The 14,501-nt window shown below is 37.9% G+C and overlaps 1 protein-coding gene across 6 annotated transcripts in view; it reads right to left on the bottom strand.

Moving 5' to 3' along the window:
* Positions 1-1,513: 1,513 nt before the first annotated feature.
* Positions 1,514-14,501, bottom strand: part of LOC135225767 (protein TsetseEP-like) — a 102,619-nt gene continuing 89,631 nt past the window's right edge. For 4 of the 6 annotated variants that reach the window (XM_064265221.1, XM_064265216.1, XM_064265218.1 and 1 more), the window contains 3 exons: positions 8,041-8,270; positions 6,830-6,934; positions 1,514-2,736 (listed from right to left, as the gene is read on the bottom strand). In XM_064265221.1, coding sequence (XP_064121291.1) covers positions 2,627-2,736; positions 6,830-6,934; positions 8,041-8,260 — 435 coding nt within the window. In that variant the 5' untranslated portion in view covers positions 8,261-8,270 and the 3' untranslated portion in view covers positions 1,514-2,626. Of the gene's footprint in view, positions 2,737-5,670; positions 5,707-6,829; positions 6,935-8,040; positions 8,271-14,501 lie in introns of all 6 variants that reach the window. The other 2 variants (XM_064265220.1, XM_064265222.1) reach the window with 2 other exon arrangements.

Below are 14,501 nucleotides of genomic sequence, written 5' to 3'. Positions count from 1 at the left end.
GAGACAGATAGCGAAAGATCTAAAGCAACTGATTAGTCTAAAAGTGGTAGAATGTTTGTACAAGCTTGGTTAGAGGCTCAGTGTCCTTTGCAGCCCAGCTGGAACGTATGAAGGGATTATTGATACAACTCTCCCTTACGGAAGTGAAATATGGGCGTTGGATGTGAATGATAGAAAAAATCTTCAACCAGGGTTTAAATTTGGGTCCTCTCGCTAGGTAAGCCAGAACACTATTTATTGCACTGTACGATGTACATGCGACACAACTGAACGCTACCAATTCTTCACATGGCCTTCTTGTTTGTTTGTATGGTGCTTTTACGTTGCATGGAACCAGTGATTATTCAGCAACGGGACCAACGGCTTTACGTGACTTCCGAACCACATCGAGAGTGAACTTCTATCACCAGAAATACACATCTCTCGCTCCTCATTGGAATGGCCGAGAATCGAACCCGCGACCACCGAGGCGCTTGATGGCGTTCTTGGTCGAAATTGAAAGCATAAACCTGGGTGAGATGAATGAGGATTTGTGAAAGTGAAAGCTCAAGGAAAGCAAAAGTGAGAGAACTTTGGAGATAATTTGTGTCACGATGCATTGGAAGCTGTGATTCTGATGATACTGATCAGTTTGTTTGTTTGTTTGCATGGTGCTTTTACGTTGCATGGAACCAGTGGGTTTCAGGAACGGGACCAACGGCTTTACGTGACTTCCGAACCACGTCGAGAGTGAACTTCTATCACCAGAAATACAGATCTCTCACTCCTCAATGGAATGGCCGAGAATCGAACCCGCGACCACCGAGGTGGGACACTAATAGCATACCAACCACGCCGGTGATCAGTTGACAAATGGTATGCAGAGTACCTTGTTTATTTTCATTTTGTTAATCATACCAGACATTCTTCAAAAGATATAGTTCATTAGTTTATTGTCAGAGTAAACACGCTTTACAGCCAGCTCATTTCTTTGCGTGACTGCAGAATTTACAACACTTTTCTAGGATGATAACTGCAACAGCAGAGCCTCACCAAGTGTGTCTGAGCAAGAGAAGCAGCTTAAAATGGTGTCATGTCTTGTCAGCGTTTCCTTTTTGCTTCTGTTCTGGTCCTGTAAACATTCACCATCTTTATAATATTGTTTGCCACACTTTTCCGTTGCCTTTTAAGGCTGCAATAACACATTCCAGTATCCATTCAGTCCTGTTTTTGGAATTGGTAAAAACACATTTGGAGAAGTTACTTTGTGCCAACCTGAGAATTTCCCTATCTTTAATAAACAGTAGTCTATTGTCATATCAGCAGATAAGGTGACAGAAATGGAAATGAGTCAAAGTACTACCGTGGATGAATAAAGTTGGCATTGATGGAAGAGAAGCAGTACAGTAGATACATTGGAAACCAGACTTTCTGCTCATCTCCTGGTACAACACCAGATTTCAACCAAGGTTCTTCAGACACATCTTACATCTTGGATGAAGTTGTTTTCCAAAAGGGCAAGTAAAACACATACTTCTAACTTACGTGTATTAAAGAGTAAAGACTTCAGTAAATACATACGGAAAATATCTAGGCTAACATTTACACACTCTGTGTATTAAAGTACACTAGTCCTAGGATGTTTGTATAGGGAATGTTGGTAGCACAGTCTTTTTATCACATTTAAATGAAAACGGTTGAGTAATTATGATACGGTATATCAATTTGAAATAAATTAAGACCTATCATTAACAAACATGTTCTTGAGAAAATTTCTGAAATAACACTGATATGCACAAGCAGCAAGGATTGACCACATAGCTAGATAATGTAACTAAGCTCATTCACACTAGCAACTACATCTAATACATACAGCAGGATGTATATTAATGCTATTGATAATTTTTTTATTTAGCACACATATGACTTATATAAAAGTACAAATGGATTCCTAGGGCAAGATCTATAATCTGCAATTTTTTGTTTAGAATGAATAAAGATTTGAAGGTCTTAGGTCATACCTGATCTCAATAGATACTGATAAAATCTATCAGGAGTTTTAAATATATGATTAATCTATATATCTAGCTGATCAGTATATACACTAAGCCCTGGATGGAAATAAATGCAATTTGTTTACAAAGACATCCCATTCTTTATGTTTTACCTTGGGAAGCCTTTCACACTGGGACTCTGTCAAACAATAAAGACCTATAGAACGGTTGCTCAATTTTAATCCATTGCTTTTTATAAAGGTAGAAAACAAACATTCTTAATGAAAACAAAGCGAACTGAACTTTGGGAATTAGCTTAACACTTGTGTGCACTCTCCGATAATCATTATTTTCTGGTGTGCTCAAAGAGTTCGTAATCTGTAGAAGAAATTTGCCTCATGAAATTTATGAACCTCCTGTGTATGTGTATATTGAGGCACGAAATTGAAAGCAGCACACCGATTTAGAAAAAAATATATATAATAATGGCCCATTAAACAGATAAAGACTCGATCAAAAGTTTAGTTTAAAACTACTAAACTTTTGTACTGTACTTCAAGTTTCTACAGGTTGTTCAATATATTATATACACCAATAAGACTACAGTACATGTAAGGCCATTAAATGCTCTTCAAATCAAAATGTATCAATACTCAATGAGCAAATTTCAGTGCAACAAGGGTTGATAGAATCACTGTGGAGAAGGAGAAGCAGGCAGAGGTGGCTCCGTTGTCGCTCTCCAGGCCAGCGGTTTTGGAGGATTCTGTGAAGGACACAAGATGGATCAGTACAGCGCCACAGGTGCACTTCTCACCACTCACCTACATAAAACATTCTACAGAAAGTTAACATTGAACCGTTACGTTACATTAATATTCCTCTTCAACCTAGAATAACAATCTAAACCTATGAGTTTGAACAACTCTTCGATCAAATGTAAAATTTCAGTTAAAAACCAGTTTCATACCATTTGAAAATTTGAAACTGAGCATAAAATTGAGATACTACATTTGCTAATCAGTTTCAGATTATTTAGCATTTTTTTAAAATTTTAGTATACCTATACTAGGTTTTCCTAACCTGTTTCAAACTATTTAGCAACTTTTGCACCAGTTGTGTATCCTTATCCAATCTTCCTAATCAGTTCCAAACTATTTAGCAACCTCGTCCACTTGGTGTTTTAACTTTTCCTTGTTTACTGGAAAACTCTACGTAAAGCTAAAATCGTGCACCTTGCAATCTAATGACACATAATAAATATTCATACCTAAAAATGGGTTTTACTAAAACTATGAAATACACATGTATGAAACTATATTATAATGAGAATATATGTAACGGCAAAACTACGATTCTGCTCCTCTGAAAGTCAGTTGCTCTCATCAAATTCTGCCTACAATTAAAATTTGGACTAAAACTGGCAGGTAGTTGTAAATGCTCTTTTAAATCAAGTTTTTTTTTTTTTAAACATGACAAACGATGAATAATAATTCTGAACATTTGCATGAACTTTTCACAAAATAAAGCAAAACAAAACATAATAAGTGAGCATACTCAGTAGCTTCTTCAAGTATCAAGAAACAGTATATCAAAAAGCTAATACACTAAGTGATATTGAATATAAGCACCGACACAGAAGTCATGTACATAGAGGAATAACAAGACCATTATTTCACTCTTCGCCTTTTGCTGAAAATAAGAAGACGGTCCGTAGCATAGACTCTACCCACTAGAATCTACAGACGTAGCATTAAAAAGCTTGATAATGCGGAGTTCTTGCAGGCCAAACACTAAGGAATCTACCTTTCTAGCGGCAAGCTCTGGATGGTAACCTTACCATATGCACCTAGACAAAATTAGCAAGCACGGAAGCATGAACTAATCTACACATATTTTCCGATAAAATGCACCACTGCTGAATGTTCAAAGGGCCACTGACAATATCTTTTTATTTCTTAAATTTACATAATAACAAGGTACATAGATTATGATAGTATCCTAAAAAGAACATGTGCATTAAATTCAATGCGGAAATGTGATTTCGACGTTTTCAAGAGTAAAATAAGTTATGCACAAAAAGGAAGCCTGAAAAACTGACAGAGTTGCACTCGTGGGGTAGACGTATGTCGCCTTTCAGCTGTATTTGAACATAATGGTAAAATTACTTGTCATATTTCTAGAGAATAAAACGTTACAGGAATAACTTTTGCTCTTCCACACTCATAATATTTTTCATCTTTTTCTATTCTTAAAGACCATACAAATTACTAAAACGAGAAAACGGACGGATAAGTTTATTTGGTCCAAAAGAGAGAGAGAGAGAGAGAGAGAGAGAGAGAGAGAGAGAGAGAGAGAGAGAGAGAGAGATTATTTAGATAAGAAATGCATCAGGAGACAGGACTGGTTCAAGGGAACATTTAATTACTAATATATATATATATTATATATATATATATATATATATATATATATATATATATATATACTGTGGTCCATCTGTATTTGCGGGGGATGCATACCAGATCCCCCCCCCCCCCCAAATAGTTGAAATCCCTATAAAAACACTTAGCACAGCCTATTTTGTTAGTAAAATTCAAGAAAAACTCACTAAAAATGCTTATATTTTTTAGTTTTATAACAAAAAGTGCATTTTATGATGAAATTGATGATAAAAACAGGAATATGTGGATATTTCTCATAGAAAAATATTGTAAATAGGCGAATTTCCCGTGATTAATGGGGGGTGGGATTTTCCAGAGAGAAATCTGTGAATGCGCGAGTCCGCGAATCTGGAGAAAGTGAATACCGGGGTTCCACTGTGTGTATATATATATATCTATATAGGATGTGTGTGTGTATTATATATATATAAAGATATAATAAGTTATATATATATATTATTAAGTATATATATATATTAGATATATATATATAGTATGTATATATGTATGATATATGTATATTAATAATGTAATATATATATATAATCATATACATGTATATATCTATGTATATATGTATAATATTATATGGTTATATTACTATAATAGTATATATATATTATATATAACTTATTTATTATATTCCTATATTATAATCTAAATATAATATAATATATATTATATATATAAAGATGGTGTGTGTTCCGGTACCACTTTATGTGGTTAGAAGTGAAATGGGTTCTCTCCACTCTCGTTTGTCTTGTGCGAGATCTAGCCCTTCATCTTTTTCGTTTTTTTTTTTTTTTCGTGATTTTGGGGGCATTCGTCGTTCCACATCTACTGCTTTTCAGGCTAACTGTTCCCCATTGTTTTCCATCGAAATCTTGGATTTCGGTCTATCGTCAGGTTGGTGGGCATTGACTCTCCGCGCTACTTCGTCATTCGTCATTTGATCTTATCGTGAATCCAACCATTTTACGGCCATGTACATTCATAAATAAATATAGTACTGAAATCCTTTTATAAGCCCAGGTGTCTGTGTATCCTGTAAGCTTTTCTGTGTACCCTGTAAGCTTTATTTCTCTCGTGAATATCAATCGTATACTCGCCTCCTTTCCACAACTGCATTTGTGCTCAGCAGGAAAATGGTACAAAGGATAATGTACTATGTCAGCAGCCCTCAACATATAATCTAGAAGAAGCGCACGAAGCAAAAGAAGCACAGTCTAATCTACCAGCAACTCTAACCATCTTACCAGTGTTATTGACAGTCGTAGAACCCTTCCCTGAAACTAGATCAACAGAATGTATTACAACCTCAAAAAATATCCATGCATGCCCTTCTCCCAGCTTATTGTTATTAGTACATAATTTGCATAAGCAATTATCTTCATATTAAAATATGAATGCACGAAGCGATAAATAATTTTAATGGCAAAATACAAAAGCTTAGCATATTTCCTCTTCAACCTCTATATCTACTTAGATCTAGTTATAGCAATTAAATTCAATTCATGCTGTAAACATATCCTTTTGGTTGACCACCATACCATCAATTTTAGAATTTTAGTCAAAATACAAATAAAGTTGAGAGTCATACACGTCAGGTTGTGCCATGATGACGACAGTCTCCATTAATCATCTTTTAGAGTCTTGTTATATATAATGCACCGTAATTCACCGCCTACATGGAAGCATTTTCGTACGAAAGAGTTCAGGGAAAATGCAAATGAAAACAGGAGCAACTAATTAAACTCAACTTTTCATAAAAACTTACCTTGAAAGAACATCCAAAAATTAAGAACAGAAACTGATAACTATCCTTAAATGGCCCTTTTATTTCCATTAGTGATGTGTTGATATTAAAAGTCTATTTTCTTCAGCACAAAAAAGACTTATGGCCAAAAACCAGCATTATTATTATAGTAACTACCTGTCTTGTTTTTAAACTTCTGTTTACTAAGAAGACCTATGTTAAACACATATGAAGCTACATCAGCTGAATTTTTCTCGATACAATGAGTCACCTCTTCCTGTTACTACTGTGATAAATAAACTTCACGAAAAAAAGAACAAATATCTTTGGAAACATCTTAAAACAAACGTCAACCTTCGACGAAGCAAGTGTCTTGATGCACAGTCAGATCACACTAATTATTTCACTGTGCATTCATGCAAAAGGACGAAAATAAAGGTTAAAGTGCAACACCGCAATGTCATTGTCATGCAGGTAGGTCTATGTGGTATCTCATACTGATATTTGTTACAATTTGTTTCCGCATGCGATGATCAATACCCGCACTATGATGCAACTTTGATTAAGCATTAGTATACTGTACTTCCAACCTCTGCAAAGGAACCTTTGCATTGCAACTTTCTGCTGGTCATCTCATGCTTCAACATCTACCCACTCACCAATAACTTCTTCCATCTCTACTGGTTCTGTTTCTACTTCATTCATTTTTTCAGGATGACTCTCTTCTACCTCCTCATGTTCATCATCTCCATTTCCAGCATCAACTGTAAAGTATTAGTAACGCTGTCTGTGGTACTTCATTTGAGTGTGTATTCCTTTACCTGCTGGATTCGCTATCCCGAAAGCCATAAAGACAAAGGAAAACTGGACACAAGACCAAAACATGATTACAGGTAGACACAAAGAAGCGTTACTGTCACTGACAACTCTGAGGCTAAATTAAAAATCTGAATGCAAGCCTGTGTCAGAGGAGAGGCTACAAAAATTAGGTACAGTGAGAGGTTTCAAACTCGAGTTGAGAATCACGGATGAAATGATGCACCCAATTCAAAGACAAGACATACAATACGATACAATACACCCAGCATGTACACAACGCTTACCCATGGTGTGTGTCAGTTTGTGTCCTACATTTCATTTCACATACGCTTACTAATGTGCAGTGTCATCATTATACTACGAATGACTTATTATAGGTTTGGTAAAGCACTACACTGTCCATCCTTTCAAGCTGCACGCTCGTGATATTATCTGCTCATGAACTAAGTGAACTATGTTTACTTTAAAATGATTCCAACATAAAATCAAATATCTAGCACCATTTCTTTGTGCGCAAAATGCCCTCACGGCAGATTGTGAACAAAAACCTTCCTTAAATGCCAGATAGCAGATTCGGTGCTGGAAATCACAAGAGGAAAAACTAAAATAACACTGGAATAATTATTCCTTTACTAAAAAGAAATAGAATTTGGATAAGCTTGATGCTCAACTTTCCACTAAGCGTTGCCTGAGAAGATGGAAGTTTTTCAAAAACTGCTTCTACTTTATTTTTGTAATGTATTTACATATAACTGGTTAATTTGCTGCTTATGTAACTGTGCGTCTTTATTAATGGGACAAGGCCTTAGAATTTTGAAGCATGTACTGTAATTTCTTTTTTTTTATCTTAAGCAGACAATTATACATTTAAGCAAGGTGCTATAGAAGTATTGTGTAAGGAAAGAACTTATAACTTCTAGATCCCTGCTAATGTCAAGCCTAGAGACATTTAGAAAAAGGAAGCAATGCATTATTATTCTGAAAGACTGGATCTGCCTTAGCGACATCAAAACCAATCACGTCGAGAACCTGCACAGCCTCGGAGTCCTACCTTCCTGTGGCTCATCAGTGCCTTCTGGCTCTGGCTCTGGAGCGACGCTATCTTCCTCTTCGGCCCCATCGTCGGCAGTGGGCTCAGCCTCGGGTTCTGCATGGCCTTCATCGTCTCCGTTCTCGTGTTCGGGGTCGACAGCTTCTGGTCCCTGCTCTTGGGCTTGAACCATGGCGGCCATGGCAAGCATGGAGATGAGGAACAATTGCCAGAATTTCATCTTCGTTTTTCTGCGAAAAAGAAACAGGACACCCGGTCAGAGGAATTCCAAGCATGGTCCGAAATGCACCGTGAAACCATCACGGAAACAAACTAAAGGTTATTTTCCCCTCTTCAAATAACAGTACTTTGTTTTTGGCACTGCCATCAGGAACCAACCTAATGTATCACAACCAAATATCTTACACACACACATTTATATATATATATATATATATATATATATATATATATATACATATACATATACCTGTAATTCTAAGTTGTGCATCACCACTGACTCACTTCCTGTTTTCATTAATACAAAAAAATAAATAATAATAATAATAAATAATAATAAATAATAAATAAATAATAATAAAAAATAAATAAATAATAATAATAAAAAAACAACATTGTTCAAGGAAGAGTATGTGCGTCGATCAGCGTGTAAGTTCAAGCTATTTTCATGAGGCAGAAGAAACCTGTCAAATATTTAAATCAAAAAGATTGTTCAGTATCAAAGGAGTCAATTCTAAGCAGGTCAAGTTTCTTGGGGGTTCCCAAAAACTTCTTACACTCACTATCCAAGAACCCCAGACAAAGGATAACTACCATCCCCATCCTATAGCCTCCAGATCGCTAATGTTCCTCCTGGGCTGTACAACGAAAGATTCAGCGAGAAAATACCTCCCAATAAAAGGACACAAACAGTCAATACAAAGTCCTCCGGTTTCATAAACAAACCAGAAGTTAGGTGTCTAACAGGGATGAAAAATCTCGAGACTGACGTGAGATTTTTTTCCTAGCACATTAATTTGCCAATTATTGAAGAGGTAGGGATGGAAAGCTATAAAATATGAGAAAAGATCGTAAGTAAAAAATGCAATCGATTTTTTTTTTCTGTAGCCGCTACAGTGTATAATCAAGGCCACCGAAAATATATCTACATATCCCTAAGTAGTCTCGGTATAATGCTGTTGAAACTTTAACCACGGCCGGTGGTGGCTTGTACCACATAGTAGCCAGAAGCACTATTAAGGCTAACTTTGACCTTAAAATAAAAACTACTGAGGCTAGAGGGTTGCAACTTGGAATGTTTGATGATTGGAGGGTGGATGATCAAAATACCAATTTGCAACCCTCTAGCCTCAGTAGTTTTAAAATCTGAGGGCTGACAGAAAAGTGCGGACGGACAGACTAAGCCATCTCGGTAGTTTTCTTTCACAGAAAACTAAGAATCTTCATATATGCCATATAGTGAGTTAGATGAACATGATTTCATGGTACTACCAAACATCTTCATGAAAATAACAAAAGAACAACACTTCGTATCAGATCAGGAAGAGTCAATAAATACAACGCATAGAATTCCTTAATACCACCTACCCTCACCTAGCAGCTAAGCTTAATTAATTAGCAACAGCAAGCCAGTTAACACGACATGCCACTGCACCCATAGAATGTGAATGCCATATCAGTAAGTGTAAAACAAGTCCCTTAATGAGAATGGTATGCACCTCGAAAGGCTCGACGCATCTGACGAACAACAGCGTGCCAATGACAATAACTACAGCACCAGCAACAGCCTTCTCACTCGACCCTTAGGCCGTGGGATCACGCACTCATCGTCGTAGCAGAGAACAGGAAATAACTGCCATTCAAGGTTTTTACTATTACACTTAAAATGACAATTTATTGATCAGCAGACTTTTATGAGTCAATGAAAAGTCCATACTATTTCAAGTCTTTTTATCATAATACTACTGCAATTTTATCAACACGATATTTCAGCATTAGAATCTGAACGCAGCAAAACTGTAATGGATTGATGTTAGTTTAGTCAATGTTTGGAGTTTGAATATTATATTTCCCGTGTATTTATATACTAAATGGAAATTGTTTGTTTAGTGCTTTTACGTCGCATGGAACCAGTGGTTATTTAGCAACGGGCCCAACGGCTTTACGTGGCTTCCGAACCACGTCGAGAGTGAACTTCTATCACCAGAAATACACATCTCTGATCCCTCAATGGAATGGTCGAGAATCGAGCTCGCGGCCACCGAGGCGGCAGGTAAAACCATACCACGCTTGCTTTTCTAGATGGAAATGACTAAACAGCTTTCAACATTCCACAGTAATATCCGGTAAGGATACCGCTGACGTCGAATAATGTTGAAGCATTTTACTCGTTAAAACTTTCCCCAAAACACTTGTTTGCCCATATGGTTATTTCAGATACGATTCTTGCACGGTTCACTTCGTTGCCAGTCTTGCCTCTCTTTCATTTTCTACATCGAGATGACTCACAGGGCAAAAACGCGTAGCCTAACCATGGAACCCTCCCCCCCCACCCCCCCCCCCCAACCTCCGCATTCCCCCCCAAGCCATCTACAGGGCCCTCTAGCAGCTCTTGCCATTTCCCACATTCCTGACTGTGACCAGGGCCTCTGATCTTCCCCAACTCCCCGGTCTCCACGCCGTCCATAAGCACCGATGAATTGCCTACCTGTCCCCCTCTCTGTGATCATCTTCCCTTTCTATGTCTTCCTCGCTTACCCCAAGGATCCTCCAGCCTCCGCCTCAGTTACCTGACCCTCATTCTTTGCTCCCTTACCTGCGAACCGGAGGTGCATCTCTCCCCTACTGACCTACCTTCCTCCTAACTCTTTCTTTCCTTCTCTGCGGATGATGCCCATCGTAACTCCATTCACTGGATCATTTCTCAGTTCGCTTCACCAAACACGGACACACAAAAGAAACTCGTTCATAACCGAAGTCATCCCTTCTACTTGTGGAGATTTGCACTACCACTGCACAAGTGTACGACGTCCGGTCATCGAAAAAACAATGATCTAGTATGTACTACGCGGTAGACAACATTTCGACTGCATAAAGAACAGATAGCAAAACAAAACAGCTTCATTTATTTTTTGACTTAATTAATAAAAGCCAGAACGAGAAAAATAATTTAACAAAAACTAACTACTGTTTCATTGAGAGAGAGAGAGAGAGAGAGAGAGAGAGAGAGAGAGAGAGAGAGAGAGAGAGAGAGAGAGAGTACTGGAAACGTCAATAAAGACTTGTTGACTCAGACTAGATACGATATCATATGCAGTCACAAAAGCAGCGGACAAAGGGATAAGAAGAACGCGCTCGACTCAACATCAGCCGAGCACGATACCAAGTGACTCATTATTGCTGACGCCGCCGAACTTCAGTCTGGCGTCTGGATACAACATGCGCTGGATGGAAGGATGTTCATGCAGGTTCAGCCTGATATCACTTTCGAATAGGAGGTTTTATTAAGGCCCTTCGAGTGCACTCTATTATTACTGCTTGCTGGGAACAGTCTCGATATCAAAGTTTTCGTGAACTGTCTCGCAATAAAAGGAATCAAAAACACGAACTTGCGTATACAAACACAAAACTTAATGAAGAGACAGTGTTATAATGAGGGCCGAGAGCTAAGATAGCAGAATGTGTTACTAAACACTGTTTCGCCGTGTTTAGTACTAGCCCCTGGGGGATCAAATGCACTTCAGGACATTTGATCATCCAGTGTCTATTACTGAACACAGCAAAATACATTTGACCCCCAAGGGGCTATACTAAACACGACGAAGCTGTGTAGATGAATCACTGTTTCGCCGTGTTTAGTACTATAGTCACGGGGGATCAAATGTTCTAAAGCGAGTTGCTTATTTCACAAATTCCCTAAATTTTTTCGTGAAATCCCTGGATTTTACTTGTTTACTATAACATATGTATATAGAGCAATGAACGATAATAAATAATAATAATAATAATAATAATAATAATAATAATAATAATAATAATAAATAATAACTAAGTGACCAACGAAGTTCGCAGCAATTTTTTTCCTCCCAAATTAATAACAACTGATCCTGTCTCTGTTTTCATTCGAACTACAAGTTTCACTGAGCTGTAACCCAAATACCCTAAAATTAGTTGTTATTAAGCAGATAAGAACGTGATCACAGAAAAACTCATTAAAGCATTACAAATAGTCTGTACTGAAGGCTGAGAATACAAAATCGTGTGACTCTCTGTGTTCTTGAGCTTAACTTGAACAATAGAATAATAAACGTATTTACACAATGCAAAGTGTTGGTAACCTTAGCCTTTCATTTTCTTCTTCGGTAAGAAAAGGATCGGAAAGTACGTGTCATTTATTTGTTTACAAATACGTCATTTCTGAATGGCTAAATTCAAGATCTACATTTTAAAGTTTGGCTAAATTGTCCTCTCTAGAAAGCGCCGCACACCATCTGCGCATTCCCGTTAGTCAACTATCGACAATGAGCGGCTCAGGTATCAATATTCGCTTTAGAAAAGTAACGATTCAATGTCCTGCAAATATTGCCGAGTTCCATGTTCAACTTGAGAACTTTCTTCCGTAAAACTGTACAGGGTCCTTAAGGAAAAAGCGAGAACAATCATATGTCTCTATTAACATACACCTTTCACTCATGTGATTAGAAGGGTCCTCACGTACATACATGTGTATTGAATAATATTTGTACTAAGACACATCTCGAAAGTACCGTTTACCATATCAACCGTTTGGTCGGTGCGAGCGTACACATACATACATACATCCATACTTTTATGGGGTAGTCATCAATATGAATGAAGTCATAAGCTGGAGCTCCAGAGGCTGTAGCGACTTCTTAAATTTCCTCGGCAACCTTTTTATTTGTCCACATTTTATCTTTCCTATATTTTCTATATTGCCTTTTTTTGTTATCTGCATCTCATCATACTTTATTTCTGTCTGCAGTGTCTTCCCGTATTTCATGAACTGTGGAGTCTCTACTACTGGGAGGGTGCAATGGTAATAATTCAGTCTTGTCCCATATTTTTGATCCCCTTCACAGAGCATGGTGTCTTGTGTCCTTTTTCGATGTACAGTACATTATAGCTGCATTTAACTAAATGTAATTCAGCTACATTAATAAGTTCTAGAATTCCTCGTCGTTTTCTGTATCGGAACAATTTCGTAATCATTACGTTATGTAAAATATCAAACTGACCAAACCACAAGTTATGCAAGAAAGGCAAACGTATTTTCCAAGTCCTACAGTACATTCCCACCCCCCCGTTTTTTTTTTTTTTTTTTTTCTTTTTTTTTTTTTTTTTACTTCTAATATCCAAGGTTCCATATTTTTCTTGCTGGCTACGTTAAATACACAATATCGAGGCTATCTGTCGTGGAAGTTCTATTTTTACAACGATATCAAAGTAATGGCTGAAAATTGATTAAAGACTGTGATACAAGAGTATTTTCCTACAGCAATGATTTCCTTACGTGAGGCGAAAAGATGAGGCAATCCATCTCCAGTTTCTGGTGTATTGCTGCAGCCTTCATACTATTTAAACTTGCACCCTACATAATCCATAAGCCAATATGGCCTCATAATCTCTACACACCGTAAAGGCTGCGTGTGTTTTCCAAAGATGAGATCAATAAGACTATTTGGTAACGCCATGGCACGTCTTGCTGTTGCTGAAGATCACGGAGACAATACATACACGCGCGCGCGCGCACCGAGAGAGAGAGAGAGAGAGAGAGAGAGAGAGAGAGAGGAAAAAGTAGATGATGCCAGATGTTCAATGATGCCTCCTGACCAAGGCCGCAATCCAAACACGCACGTTCGAGCGCTCAAGGTGAGGAAGACGAGGCTTGGAGGGCAGTAGTCGAAATGACTTCGGGAATATTAAATAAGTGCCAGTGGGAAAAGTCATCGACTGTTCTTATTAAATAACGCCGAGATTTTCAGTCGCTGGCCATGACCTGTCATTTCTCTAAATTCTCTTCGGTAAATGTCAAGTTGCGCCTCGTTACTTGCTCCTTTGAATCTTTGAATATGCCAGATGTGCAAATACATTACAATGTTGACTAGAGATCCTCGGCGCTGAGCAACGCACGTTATTTAGAACTGGAAAATCAGAGCAGCAGCTTCCCTAAAGCTGAAAATGACGATGATGATGTTGATCACAAAGGGTCAGAGGAGGCAAGTGTCATGGCCAAGGGAAGACGAACACCGGACCGGTAAGGGTTGTGAGCGCCCCGGGCAAGGAAATACTTCGTAACACCTCCTCTCACTCAGAGGGAGGAGGACCCCTCATGTATGAAGATAACGAATCCATTTGCTTCCTGCGAGATGCCAAAAGAGGCTGGTCGGTCTTCTTGGCTGGCGCGTGAATAGTCAGTCTTTCTAGGAAACAATGGCTGGGCA

This window comes from Macrobrachium nipponense, chromosome 13 (genome assembly GCF_015104395.2).
Source record: "Macrobrachium nipponense isolate FS-2020 chromosome 13, ASM1510439v2, whole genome shotgun sequence".
In the NCBI taxonomy this organism is placed as follows: Eukaryota; Metazoa; Arthropoda; class Malacostraca; order Decapoda; family Palaemonidae; genus Macrobrachium; species Macrobrachium nipponense.
Note: the sequence above shows the minus strand (reverse complement) of the source record. Positions and strands in the feature narration are given on the sequence as shown.